Source organism: Pelophylax lessonae (assembly GCF_965119305.1).
Source record: "Pelophylax lessonae genome assembly, chromosome: 9".
Classification (NCBI taxonomy): Eukaryota; Metazoa; Chordata; class Amphibia; order Anura; family Ranidae; genus Pelophylax; species Pelophylax lessonae.
The window spans coordinates 7908472-7922090 of NC_138776.1; the positions used below are offsets into that span (position 1 = coordinate 7908472).

The 13619-nt window shown below is 44.4% G+C and overlaps 1 protein-coding gene across 1 annotated transcript in view; it reads left to right on the forward strand.

The window, feature by feature from the left end:
- The window catches only part of LOC309564159 (uncharacterized protein), a 162261-nt gene that overhangs the window by 43512 nt on the left and 105130 nt on the right, over nucleotides 1-13619 (forward strand). Inside the window, exons 6-7 of the mRNA XM_082268787.1 lie at nucleotides 1316-1422; nucleotides 3318-4661. Coding sequence (XP_082124913.1) covers nucleotides 1316-1422; nucleotides 3318-4661 — 1451 coding nt within the window. The remainder of the gene's footprint in view (nucleotides 1-1315; nucleotides 1423-3317; nucleotides 4662-13619) is intronic.

The window sequence follows — 13619 nt, forward strand, 5'->3', positions numbered from 1 at the left end:
GGATGGCATGAAAGGAAGCCATTCATTGTTAACAGTTGTCATCTGTTCTGCTGTGATTGGTCCCAGAGATCCCATGGTACCAGCAGTGGGCCAGGCCTGGAATGGCGAAAGTCCCGCCCAGCTGTCATTTGACTATAGGCCAGGCGGGAATTGAGTTCAGGAGGGCAGTATTCTCGATATGAAGCTCAGATCAAGAACAGGGTGACATGACCTCCAACAGGGTGACATGACCTCCAACAGGGTGACATGACCTCCAACAGGGTGACATGACCTCCAACAGGGTGACATGACCTCCAACAGGGTGACATGACCTCCAACTAGCAGAAGGAAAGTTCAAAACTAATCCTATAAAGTATTATTTTATTGAATTTATTGAAAGACTTCCAACAACAGAGGTAGTGAGTCAGGAAGTGGATTCAGATATGCCTGGGACAATCCTAGATCTATACTCAGAAAAAAGAAAAAAAATAATAAATATATATATAAATTAGTAAATTTGCTGTCCCCTCAAAATACCTCAACACACAGCCATTAATGTCTAAACTGCTGGCAACAAAAGTGAGTACACCCCTAAGTGAAAATGTCCAAATTGGGCCCAAAGTGTCAATATTTTGTGTGGCCACCATTATTTTCCAGCACTGCCTTAACCCTCTTGGGCATGGAGTTCACCAGAGCTTCACAGGTTGTCACTGGAGTCCTCTTCCCCTCCTCCATGATGACATCACAGAGCTGGTGGATGTTAGAGACCTTGCGCTCCTCCACCTTCCATTTGAGGATGCCCCACAGATGCTCAATAGGGTTTAGGTCTGGAGTCATGCTTGGCCAGTCCATCACCTTTACCCTCAGCTTCTTTAGCAAGGCAGTGATTGTCTTGGAGGTGTGTTTGGGGTCGTTGGTGTCAGATTGCTCGCTCCACTATCGCAGGCCCACTATAAGTCGCTGATCACCGCCATTAGTAGTATTAAAAAAAAAACAAATAAATAAAATTCCAGTATATACCTGATAGTTTGTTGGTGATAACCAATCAATATACCGTACTCTTATTGGAATTTTTTTTTTTTCACCAAAGACTACTTTTTAGCCTAAATTCATTAAGAATTTTTTTTTTTTTTTTATATAATAAACAGTAAAAACCCCAGTGGTGATCAAATACCACCAAAAGAAAGCTCTATTTGTGTGAAAAAATAATGATATAAATTTAATTTGGGTGCAGTGCCCAGTATTGAAGGGGTTAATTAGATAATTTTAGTTTTGGTTCTATATAATATTTCTTGGGGGTCGGAGCGGTGTTGTGACTGTTGTGTGTTGGGTACAGATGTATATCAGCCGTATACAAGGGGAGCACTCCCGCCTGCTGCATCTGTGGACCGAGGTCGTCTCATTTCATCGCCTTTTTCGGGAACTGAAAACTGCAACAGAAAGGTAACGGTGCAGAAATCAGTGAAGCGTGCAGTGAGTGTGAATTTAAATCTTTCTTTGTAATGTTTCTGGAAGTTTCGGTATGATATTTCGGTACATTGTTGCACACGTTGGTTATTAAGCAGATTTAATTCCTAACTTCCTATCAGCAGATCTTCAAAGCTGAAGTTTAATCCGCTTTCTATTTTTTGCTTTCCCCGGTTTCTTCCCTTTATTAATACGCTGATGACATTTTATATAAAATCTTTCCATTTTCATTGCCGTCCTTATTTTGGACATAGTGATGTAATTACTGGGTCTCTGTAATTCTTTAGGCCAGGGCTCTCCAAGCTTTTTACTTTGAGGGCCACATTGTATATTTTACACACATTCATGGGCAGAAAAAAAATCACATATTCATATTAAATCCACAGCAGTGAAATAGAAAATAATTTGACAGGCTGTACAGTAGGTTCGCATCAGTGTCTCCCCATAAATCTTTGTCCCTATCTGTTTCCCCACACGTTGTGTCCCCATCAGAGTCTCCCGAAAATTGGTGTCTACATCAAGGCACCCCCACATTTGTCCCCATCAGGGACCTTATATACGTGTTCCCATCAAGACCCCCCCCACACATGTGTCTGCATTACAGCCCTTCCTGCTCACACGTGTCCCTATAGGGCCCCACCTGCGTGCAGGTGTCCCCATTAGGGCCCCCCCTGCATGCACGTGTCCCTATCAGGGCCCCCCCCCCCCGCATGCACGTGTCCCCATCAGGGCTCCCCCCTTTGCATGCACGTGTCCCCATCAGGGCTCCCCCCTTTGCATGCACGTGTCCCCATCAGGGCTCCCCCCTTTGCATGCACGTGTCCCCATCAGGGCTCCCCCATTTGCATGCACGTGTCCCCATCAGGACTCCCCCCTTTGCATGCACGTGTCTCCATCAGGACTCCCCCCTTTGCATGCACGTGTCTCCATCAGGGCTCCCCCTCCCTGCACGCACGTGTACCCCATTGTTGGTGTCAGTGGTAGGAATAGTGCCCCATTGTTGGTGTCAGTGGGAGGAATAGTACCCCATCATTGGTGCCAGTGAGAGGAATAGTGCCCCATTGTTGGTGTCAGTGGCAAGAATAGTGATCCATTGTTGGTGTCAGTGGGAGGAATAGTACCCCATTGTTTGTGTCAGTGGGGAGGAATAGTGCCCCATTGTTGGTGTCAGTGGGAGGAATAGTGCCCATCATTGGTGTCAGTGGGAGGAATAGTGCCCCATCATTGGTGTCAGTGGGAGGAATAGTGCCCCATCATTGGTGTCAGTGGGAGGAATAGTGCCCATCATTGGTATCAGTGGGAGGAATAGTGCCCCATCATTGGTGTCAGTGGGAGGAATAGTGCCCCATCATTGGTGTCAGTGGGAGGAATAGTGCCCCATCATTGGTGCCAGTGAGAGGAATAGTGCCCCATCATTGGTGCCAGTGAGAGGAATAGTGCCCCATCATTGGTGTCAGTGAGAAGAATAGTGCCCCATTGTTGGTGTCAGTGGGAGGAATAGTACCCCATTGTTGGTGTCAGTGGGAGGAATAGTGCCCCATCATTGGTGTCAGTGGGAGGAATAGTGACCCATTGTTGGCATCAGTGGGAGGAATAGTGCCCCATCATTGGTGTCAGTGGGAGGAATAGTGACCCATTGTTGGCGTCAGTGGGAGGAATAGTGCCCCAAGTGCTGGATAAAGGCAAACAAAGGGCCACATCTGGCCTGTGGGCCGCAGTTTGGGGACCCCTGCTCTAGTGTGTTCCACATCTTCTGTAAGATTCACAGTGAGGACACATCCTGCCACTAGGCCTACACATCAGGAACTATTGTGTTTAGACTTTTTTTGTTGATCCGATGCTGTGACTTATCTGTGATTTTTTCTTGACAGAGATTTATCTGCCCTGCACGCTGATTGGACAAAATGTTCCTGCCTCCTGCAAACCTCATGTTCCTCCTTCATCTCATGGAGGCTGCAGGAGCCGCACAGAGGGCCAGAACCTCCAAACTATCTCCTAGTTCGATGGAACCATGGAGTGAAGTCGGTGGAAGAAGCAGAGCAGGAGTATACTACAGATACGGAAATGGAAACAAAGGATGTTGAGTCATCATTCGAGACTTCTAGACCCAAATGGCAATCTACAAGATTAGAAATGGAGTCTTCTGAACACCGTATGGACAGGTCACATGTGGAGACCTTGGAAAATGAGCTAACGTCACTTAGATCCCAACTCAAGACTGCAGAACGGGAGGCGAGCTTGCTGAGGTCAAACTCAGAGACTTCAGGAGGGGAAGTGGACTTGCTAAGATCACAACTGGAGGCCTCAGGACAGGAAGTGGACTTGCTGAGATCACAACTGGAGGCCTCAGGACAGGAAGTGGACGTGCTGAGATCACAACTGGAGGCCTCAGGACAGGAAGTGGACTTGCTGAGATCACAACTGGAGACCTCAGGACAGGAAGTGGACTTGCTGAGATCACAACTGGAGGCCTCAGGACAGGAAGTGTCTGTGCTGGAGACACAACTGGAGGCCTCAGGACAGGAAGTGTCTGTGCTGAAGACGCAACTGGAGACCTCAGAACAAGAGTCAAGCTTAATGAGGTCCCAGCTAGAAAACGTTAATGAGGAAACTAGCTTGATGAGGGCACAACTTGAAGAAGCAGACCTGGAGATAAGCAAGATGCGGTCACACCTTGATACAAGTGAAGAAGAAATAAGCTTGATGAGGGCAAAACTTGAAGACGCAAAACAGGAAGCAAGCTCATTGAGGTCAAAGCTGGAAAAAAAACAAGAACCAGAGGCTCGATCGCACAGAATGAGCTCATCGATGGCACAGGACGGGAGCCAGGATGAAGAGATGAAACTATTACAGTTCGCTATTGAAAAAGAAGAGTTAGATTCCCTAAAGTCACAGTTGGATCTATCAAAGCTGGAAGTTAAGTCACTGACATCCCTAGCTGAAGCATCGGAACAGGAAGTAAGTTCACTGAGGTCCCGCCTTGAGGTGTCGGAGCAGGAAGTGAATTTGCTGAAGGTGAAACTTGAGTCCTCTGTACATAAATTGGAGTCAAGCAAGCTCCATACTGATGAGCTAGAGCAGGAATTGCTTTCCGTCCGGTCGCAGTTGGATGACTGCTCTCTGGAGGCGGAGTCTCTTAGGTCACGTCTGAAGGAGCGGGAAGTGGAGGTGACGTCTCGCTTACATCACATGGCGCAAGAGCTGCGAGAAAGCCAGTAAGTACTGCAATGAACTACAGTTATATTTTACTATTCCGCTGTATTTACTGTTTATCTTTTTCTGTAGCGTTTGCCTACTTGTTACTTTTTATGTGCAGAAATCATTCATTTGATCCTGGAAAGGATGATAAAACCTAATTTAGCATTCTATAAATTGACATGAGAATTAAAAGGATTGTAAACCTTTTTTTTTATTGCTCAAAAATAAACATTTTATATTTATCTGCTCTGTGTAATGGTTTTACACATCGCAGCCCTGATCCTCCTCTTCTTGGGTCCCCCGCCGACACTCTTGGCTCCTCCCCTTAGCTGAGTGCCCCTATAGCAATTGTTAAAGAAATTATGAATGTTTCATAATTATCATATGTATTCTAATCATTTATGCTTAAATATACATATATAAAGTTTCCTAGAACTGCAATTTCAGCAGATTCTGCTAATAATTTAAACAGTGGCTACTGCATATCCTGTCATATGTTCTTTGTTAAAGTTTTCACATTTACAAAGACTTACTACATCGCCTGACTCCGTATATCCTGTCCAGATGTTTTTAGATGAAGAAGAATACAATAGACTACTATTCAACCCCCCCCTCCTTAGGATTATTAAAGGTGGTATAGGCCATCAATCATTGTCCAAAGGAAGGGGGGGGGGGGGGTTTCAATCTTAACGGTGTCCAAAATATATATAAGGCTAGGAGCCAGGTATGCAAACCAGACGGGTCATAGTAGCTAACAGCAGTGTGTCAGTATAACCTGTCTCCTCGTATACGAGTATTAAACCTCTTTCCTTGTAATCAGCTTGTGGTCTAAAGGTGATTTCCCTTACAGCAATCCGCTTGCTATGAGGACCCAAGCCAACTTTGTGTCCATAGACACACAGAGCACGGCTCGGCCCCACCCTACAGCTTCCTTCTCACTGGCTATGATACTGCTGTGCCTGAGCCAATGAGGAGGGTGAGGGCCAAGAAAGCTGCTGCTCTTGTGAATATCACTGGATCAAGATCAAGCTCAGTTAAAGGGATTGTAAAGGCAGAAGGTGCATTCTGTGCATTAAGATAAAAAAACCTGTGTGCAGCAGCCCCCCCCTAATACTTACCTGAGCCCATCTTTATCCAGTGATGTTGCAGGAGTTTCTCAGCTGGCTTGGACTTCCATCCTCATTGGCTGAGACACAAGCGCTGTGTGATTGGCTCCCGCAACTGTCAATCAAAGTCAGTCAACCAATCAGGAGAGAGAGAGGAGGCAGGCCCAGGTCACAACTCCATGTCTGAATAGACACAGGGAGCTGTGACTCGGCTTGGGTGCCCCCATAGCAAGCTGCTTTCTGTGGGGGCATTTAACAGAAGGGAGGGGCCAGGAGCACAGAACAGGGTGCCGAGAAGAGGAGGATCCGGGCTGCTCTGTGCAAAACCAACTGCACAGAGGAGGGAAGTGTAACATGTCTGTTATTTATAAAGACAAAGGAGTAGGTAAAGAAAATAGAATATTGAACCCACTCACCCAGCGCTAACACAAATAAATCAATATAAATAATAGCAGCTGCTATAAAGTAAATGGAAATATATAAAAAAGGTGTAAATGTTGTTCACAGGATATGAACACTTCTCACACTAGCAACGCTTATGTGGTCAAATGTCCTCCAAATGACTGAGAATTACCATATACATGCACATAGGTAATGGAATAAATAATAAAGTTCATAATAGTTCTGATGCAAGCAGACTCTTCACCACTGTGCAAACGTAATATTGTATATCAAGTAGTGCAGCGCTATGAACATCAAGATTAATTGTGCTTAAAGGAAAAATAAACAAATGCAATATAATAATAAAATAGTATGCATCAAATCATGAGTCCATTCAGCATATGGAGATGCAAAGAGTCCAATCAAAGAATGAAGATCCCAAGGTGTGGAAAGCAGAATGGAAAACATGCACCCGTGCAGATAGAAAAGGTGGCAATACGTGGGCCTCCAAATTAATGGAAGGGCCACTTAGAGCATAAGATGTTAACTTCTATGGGATGGACTTTCTCCTCTGCACGAACAGACCAGGCTTAGAATTCATCTATCCCCCACTCGCTCATAGATCCAGATATGACTCCAGTATATATGGCAGTATGTAAAGGATAAAGGAAAACATAGTGTACTCCCGTATGATAAGAAATGCAGCTTTATTAAAAGTTCTACTTACACAGTAGTTGATAGACACAAGCGACTGAGTATAAAAAGCGGCGTCCCGCTATGGTGAGCACAAAGCCGGCATCCTGGGGGCGTGACAAGCGCGATGTTCAGAACCTCCCGACCGGTTTCGTCAGAGTGACGTCGTCAGGGGCGTGGTTACCGGACATCGCGGTCACGCCTAACATATACCCCATACAGTGATCACATCCGGAACTTCGTCCAATCACGGACGAGAAAGGACGGAAGTGACGCATCCGATATCTGGCCGTTGAGGGTGGAAGTGTGTTAAACAAGGCAGCAATCGAGGAGGACATAAAGCTCAGAACAAGCAACTAATCCACCATCCTCAACTGTACTAATCGTATAAAAGGACTAAAACCACTTAAGCAGTGATGTGAAATGTAAACTTAATAAACGTATAAAAAAGCGGGACTATGTAGATATAATAGCTACCGGTATTATGAAGCGCCATCTAGTGGCCAAACGGTATATTGTCCCTGGAGAAAATGTTAAAAGAAAAAAAACAAAGGCCAGAAAACGAATTGCAGCACTTTTCCCTTTAACATATGACCCCTAAACATGTCCTAACAGTAATCTCTAACAGGCCAGCAGAGGGACCATAAAAGTCATAGTTAAAAACACCACATATTAGTAGATAAAAACCATAAACAGAAAATAAAGAAAAAATCCATAATGGTGCATAAGTGATATTGAATGGGATAGAACATAACTGTGCCTTTCCCGTCTCGGCAACACTAACTGTTATTAATGAAACAGTTAATGTCCCATTCAACATTAAGGCCATGGGGGACATAGGTTTTCAAAATGTAAATCCATCGCGTCTCGGCGCGAGATAGTTCCCTTTTTGCGTTCGCCCCTCGCCAGTTTGGAGTGAACTTATCAAATGCTACAAATAACGTATTGCGAGGGTCTTTGTGTCGACAGTGGTCAAAATGTTTTGACACACTGTGGCCAGGAAACCCTTTGCGAATATTGGCCACGTGTTCTCCCATGCGAATTTGCATATTTCTCAGGGTTCATCCGATATACTGCTTCCCACATTTGCATTGAAGTAAATAAACAACGTTTTGTGTTGAACAGGTGATGAAGGAATTAATCGGGTATTCTCTCCCAGTGACATGGGACCTGATTTTCTCAATCTTCCTACCTTTGAACACATTTAGAGCGCAGATATTGCATCTCTTGCAGGGATAAAACCCTTTTAACTCAGGGAGAAACATGGGCCTCTCCGGTTTTTCAATGACGTTGTGGGCCACTTGATGTCGTAGTGATGGAGCACCTCTAAAGATGACATTAGGTCGGTCTGGAAGAGCCGGACCTAATACTCTGTCGTTCTTAATAACAGACCAATATTTTTGCATAATTTTCTTAACCTCATAATGCTGTGTGCTAAAGGAGGTAACAAAACAATTTTTGAATGATTGATTATCATTGGTTCTGGTGCGTGGGGCTAGTAGGTCAGATCTATTCATATCGTAATATTGGCCGGACCACCTTCACCACACCAGAGTGAGTCCCCCGTAGTAATGCACACTCACCAGAACTTAGGACAAATGGAGCCTTCAACCATGTGAATAGGTGTCCCGCATCACAGGAGATGAGTACTGTTGGTCAATAGGGAATCCTCCAATAACCACCAAACAAGATTCTCCAAAACGCCCATAAGCTCCATTAAAGGTATGTATGCATAGAAGGCAGAAAGAAGGGACCCATAGGTTAATATAGTTCAAAATCATCCAAATCTTTCAGGGTCAGATCTTTAACCACTTTGCCGCTGCTCACTAGAGCTGTACTACGTCGGCAGACACTCCCACCTCTCGGCGGCGCGCACGCGGCGCCGGAGGCTCGCTCCCGCTGTATTCGGTCACAGTCGGGCCAGGGGAGGAGCAGCGGCGATCGCCGCTGCTCTTCCCCGATCGTCGGGGAATCGAGTTTGGAGATCCGCCCGCTTGTGTAAACAGAGCGGGCGGATCTCCTAAGTGACAGGCAGGGTCAGATTGCAGTGTTCAGCATAGCTCAACCTGCGATCTATGCCTGTGTCACACAGTCCCCTCCTCCCATACACGTCAGTAAGCACCAGGCATACATTAACCCCTCCCTCTCCAATAAAATTAACCCCTTCCCTGCCAGTGTCATTTTTACAGTGACAGTGCATATATATAGCACTGATTACTGCAGTAATGTCACTGGTACCCCCAAAAGTGTCAAAAATGTCAGTCAAGAGTTCGATCTGTCTGCCGCAATGTCGCAGTCGCGCAAAAAAAATCGCAGATCGCCACCAAGACTCGTTAAAAAAAAAACACCAAAAACTACAGAAATCTTTCTCTTAGTTAGTAAACGCAATAACTTTTGTGCAAACCAATCAAAATACGCTTATTGTGATTTTTTTTTTTTACCAAACATAGGTAGCAGAAAACAAATTGGCCAAAATAGATAAAACATTTTGATTTTTACATTTTTTTTGGGGGGGGGGGGGGGGAATTTCATATAAAAAAATGTAAAAAATATTGTTATTTCTTCAAAATTGTCGCTCTTTTTTTGTTTATAGCGCAAAAAGTAAAAATCGCACAGGTGATCAAATACCACCAAAAGAAAGCTCTGTTTGTGGGGGAAAAAAAGGACGTCCATTTCGTTGGGGTACAGCGTCGCACGACCGCGCAATTGTCCGTTAAAGTCACGCAGTGCCGAATCGCAAAAAGTGGCCCAGACGTAAGACAGCAAAATCCTCCGGTGGTAAAGTGGTTAAAAAAAAAAAAAACTTGGCTCCTAACTTTTTTAGCTGGCTCCTAGATTTCAGGAAAATTTGTCAAGCCTTGGCGTAATATAGTTCAAAATCATCCAAATATTTCAGGGTCAGATCTTTAAACACACTAGTTGATGGGGGTCACTGGGCCTTCTTTCTGCAGTGCTTCAACCTTGTTTCTTTTCACATGTGGTGTTTGGCTTCTCCGTTTCACATGTGGTGTTTGGTGAACAGAGAAGCCAAACACCACATGTGAAAAGAAGCAAGGTTGAAGCACTGCAGAAAGAAGGCCCAGTGACCCCCATCAACTAGTGTGTTTAAAGATCTGACCCTGGGAGGGCGTGGTGGAGTGATGACGGTGTGAGGAGGTGCTCTGTGTGAGCTCCACGCTGCTGCCTCCCTGAGTACACCTGTGTGGCCGGATCCGGTCATGCTTGCCGGTCGGTAACCTCCGAGGGATGCCTGCAAGAGCTCGGGGAAGCTGCCGCCAATCACGGGTGCAAACCCGTAGCCAGGAAAGGTCCACAGCGGGGGAGATAGGGCGCTATTTCCCCGGCGTCGGCAAGGTGATAACCGGAGTGTCAGGCGGCGCTAAGAGCGGTGTCACGGAGCTGCAGATCCCGGAGTTGCTGGGGAGTGTCAGCGTCGCTGAAGGAGAGGAGATAAACGAAGCGGTACAACAGCTGGTGGAAGGGGAGACTACCGGTACTAGGAACACTCCCAGCGTGGAACAGAGGATCCAGGAAACCAAGGATACCCGAGAGAAGGAGAGGGAGGTAGCCCAGGGGGTAGAAAAGGATTATAAGGCGCTGGGAATGCAATTACCCGCAGAGTCCACAATGGAGGAGTCCACAATGCGGAGTCCAGGGGAGACGCAACGGAGTGACACCCCAACATCCCTACAGGAGGATAAGGGGCTTGCAGACCCAAAATCAGATATTTTGATATTGCTTAAAGCACTCCCAACGAAATTGGATATTGAAAATATGATGGCAAAGATGGAGGAGACTCACCGGCGGGAGATGAAGGAACTACGTAAGGATATTGGTGATATCTCAGACAAGGTGGATAAAGGTGCAGAGACAGTAATATCCCTAACAGGCAGAGTAGAGGAGATTGAAAAAAAATACAAGGGCCAGGGGGATATGCTGGCTTCTATGCAATTAAGAATGGAGGATATGGAAGACCGGAGCCGCCGGAATAACTTGAGGGTAAGAGGACTGCCTGAACAGGTAAAAAGGGACCAACTTCAAGAGGCGGTAAGAGATATACTCCTTAAAGTAATAGACTCTAGTCGTGATGATAGCATAATATTGGACAGGGTCCATAGAACCCCGGGGCCCAAAGCAGGAGACTCTGATAGAGTAAGGGACGTAATATGTCGGGTCCACTATTTTTCCCAGAGGGAAGAAATATTGAGGAAGGTATGGCTCAAGGGTCCTATTGATTATATGGGAGCTAAGATAAAGATATTACCGGACTTGTCTGGAGCCACACTGACCCGTAGAGCTATGCTGAGACCGATACTGGAGAAAGCTAAGGAGTTGGGTTTTACATACCATTGGGGATATCCGCTAATGGTAACATTTCATAGAGAGTCCACGTATTTCACTTTGAGATCCAAGATGGACCTGCAGGGGTTATTTGAATACTTGGGCATTAAGGAATTATATGTTTCGGATTGGAGAGCTGTTTTGCCCCAGTATTTGGACAGGAATATTAACAGGAGAGAGACAGGAAAACACAGAGTCTGAAGAGGAATCACCAAGATTCTGAGAGAATATAACTCCTGGATGGACACGATTTGACTTATTTTTATATTATTATATTTTTTTTTTTTTTTTTGGGCCCCCTTTTTTGCCCCCCCCCCCTTTTTTTAATGAAATTTTGGGTTGCTTAAGTACCCCTCGCTCCCCCTTTTTCTTTTTTTTTTTTTTTGTTGAGCAAGCAAGGAGGGGAGGAGGTCTGACAGGGGAATAAGGGGGGTGGAGAGGTGGGTTCGGGGGAGAGGTAATTATGGCTCCCCTTTTTTTTTTTTTTTTTTGTTGTGGGTTTGTTACCTCCTTTGGAGAGAAGATTTCTCCATGCTTTTTTTTTTTTCTTTTTTCTCTCTTTTCTTCCTTATTCTCTCTCCCTTTAGGGGAAGATATGAGAGAATTTTGGGGTGCTCTCTGGACATAATTAGAGCCAGATAGACCTTGTATTAATTATCAATTAATTATTACCCCCCTCAGACATCCTCCCCCCTACCTGGGTATAGTTGAGAGATTGGTTAAGTAGAAGGAGAGAGGAGATGTATAATACACAGCACATTTAATATACACGCAGTTGGAATATTTTTAGGCCATATGGCCCTGTTTTTTATATATATTTTTTTTTTTTTTTTTTTCTCTTCCTTCCCCGTTCTCTTATTTTATTTTAAGAGATATGAGGAACGTATCACTTAAGCACTTAAAAATTGTTAGGGATGTTTATCTTGCTCCCCTGGGGGCAGGAAACAACATCCCCCTGGCACCCTCCCATATGTGGGGGTTGATATATTTTTATTTTTATTTATTTATTTATTTTATTTTTTTTTTTTTTATTATTCCTATTCACCAATTTATTCACTTTTTGTCTTGGTGTTATTTGCTCTTTTTGATAGAGGTCACAATATTTTTTTTTTTTTTTTTTTCTGGCACTAACAATGGATGGTTTGGTTGAGATTTTCAACAGTAGGCACTTGGGTAATAGGGGGTGTGTGATAACCCCCCCCCTTTTTTTTTTCCTTTTTTGCTCTCCTCTCCTTTCTACTTATCTACATGTCGTTGAATGTTCTAGGTGGACCTAAGGAGTTGAAGATAATTAATTGTTGTAGGGTGAGGGGGATGGAGAGTGGGACGGAGAGTGGGAGGGAGAGAGAAATACGTCACAGAGAATATCTGAGATAGGAAGATGTTCATTAATGTGGAGGTAACACCATATCATTAAAGGAGACCAATTAATAGGAGTTGTGTGATAAGGGTAGTGAATGAATAAATAACAATGGAGTACTGGATCCGACCAGACAAGGGGGGCAGTGAGCTGATTCTCGCTCCGTGCATTGCCTCACCACGGACCTTTTTGTAGGTGAACGCAAGACACGCTAAGGAGCGTGAGGGGCGTTTGATATAACAAGGTGTTATTAGTAGGGTGGGAAGGGAGGGTGGTGGGGTGGGGGATTTTGGTTTTGTGGGGTTTTTTTTTTTTTTTTCTTTTCTCCTCCTCTTAACTCTGGATATAAAATATAAATCTAAATGGCGACTATAAAATGTATAACACTAAACACAAGAGGTCTGAACATACCTGAGAAAAGACACATGTTACTAAATGATTTAAAAGGGTCCCAAATAGATATAGCATTAGTACAGGAGACACATTTTAAAGAAACCAAAGTACCCATACTTAGAAATAAAAACTTTCCATGGGTGTACCATTCGACAAATAAAGAGGTAAAATCAAAAGGGGTATCCATCCTCTTAGCCAAGAGAATGCCATGGTCTTTACAAGATATACAGACAGATACTGAGGGGAGGTACATCTTTATTAAGGGAACAATAGGAGAGGTGAAGGTAACGTTGGCAAATATATACGCCCCCAACCAGAAACAGGTGAGCTTTCTTACGAAGGTCTTAAATAAACTGGCAGACTTTACAGAGGGACAACTGATTCTGGGAGGAGACATAAATATCCCTTTAAACCCCCTGATAGACACTTCATCAGGATGCTCCTCAGTCCCTTTGAGTAGTAGTAAGCAAATAAGTCAAGAACTATATAAACACCAACTTGTGGACGTATGGCGCCTTACCCACTCCGGGGAAAAAGATTATACATATTTTTCATCAGTACATAAACTATACACAAGAATAGATTATTTCTTTATCCCTCATAGACAACTACAAGCAATTAAAAAAGTTGAGATTGGGAACATCACATGGTCAGACCACGCACCAGTCACTTTAGAGTATTCACTTTCGGAATCCCTGGCC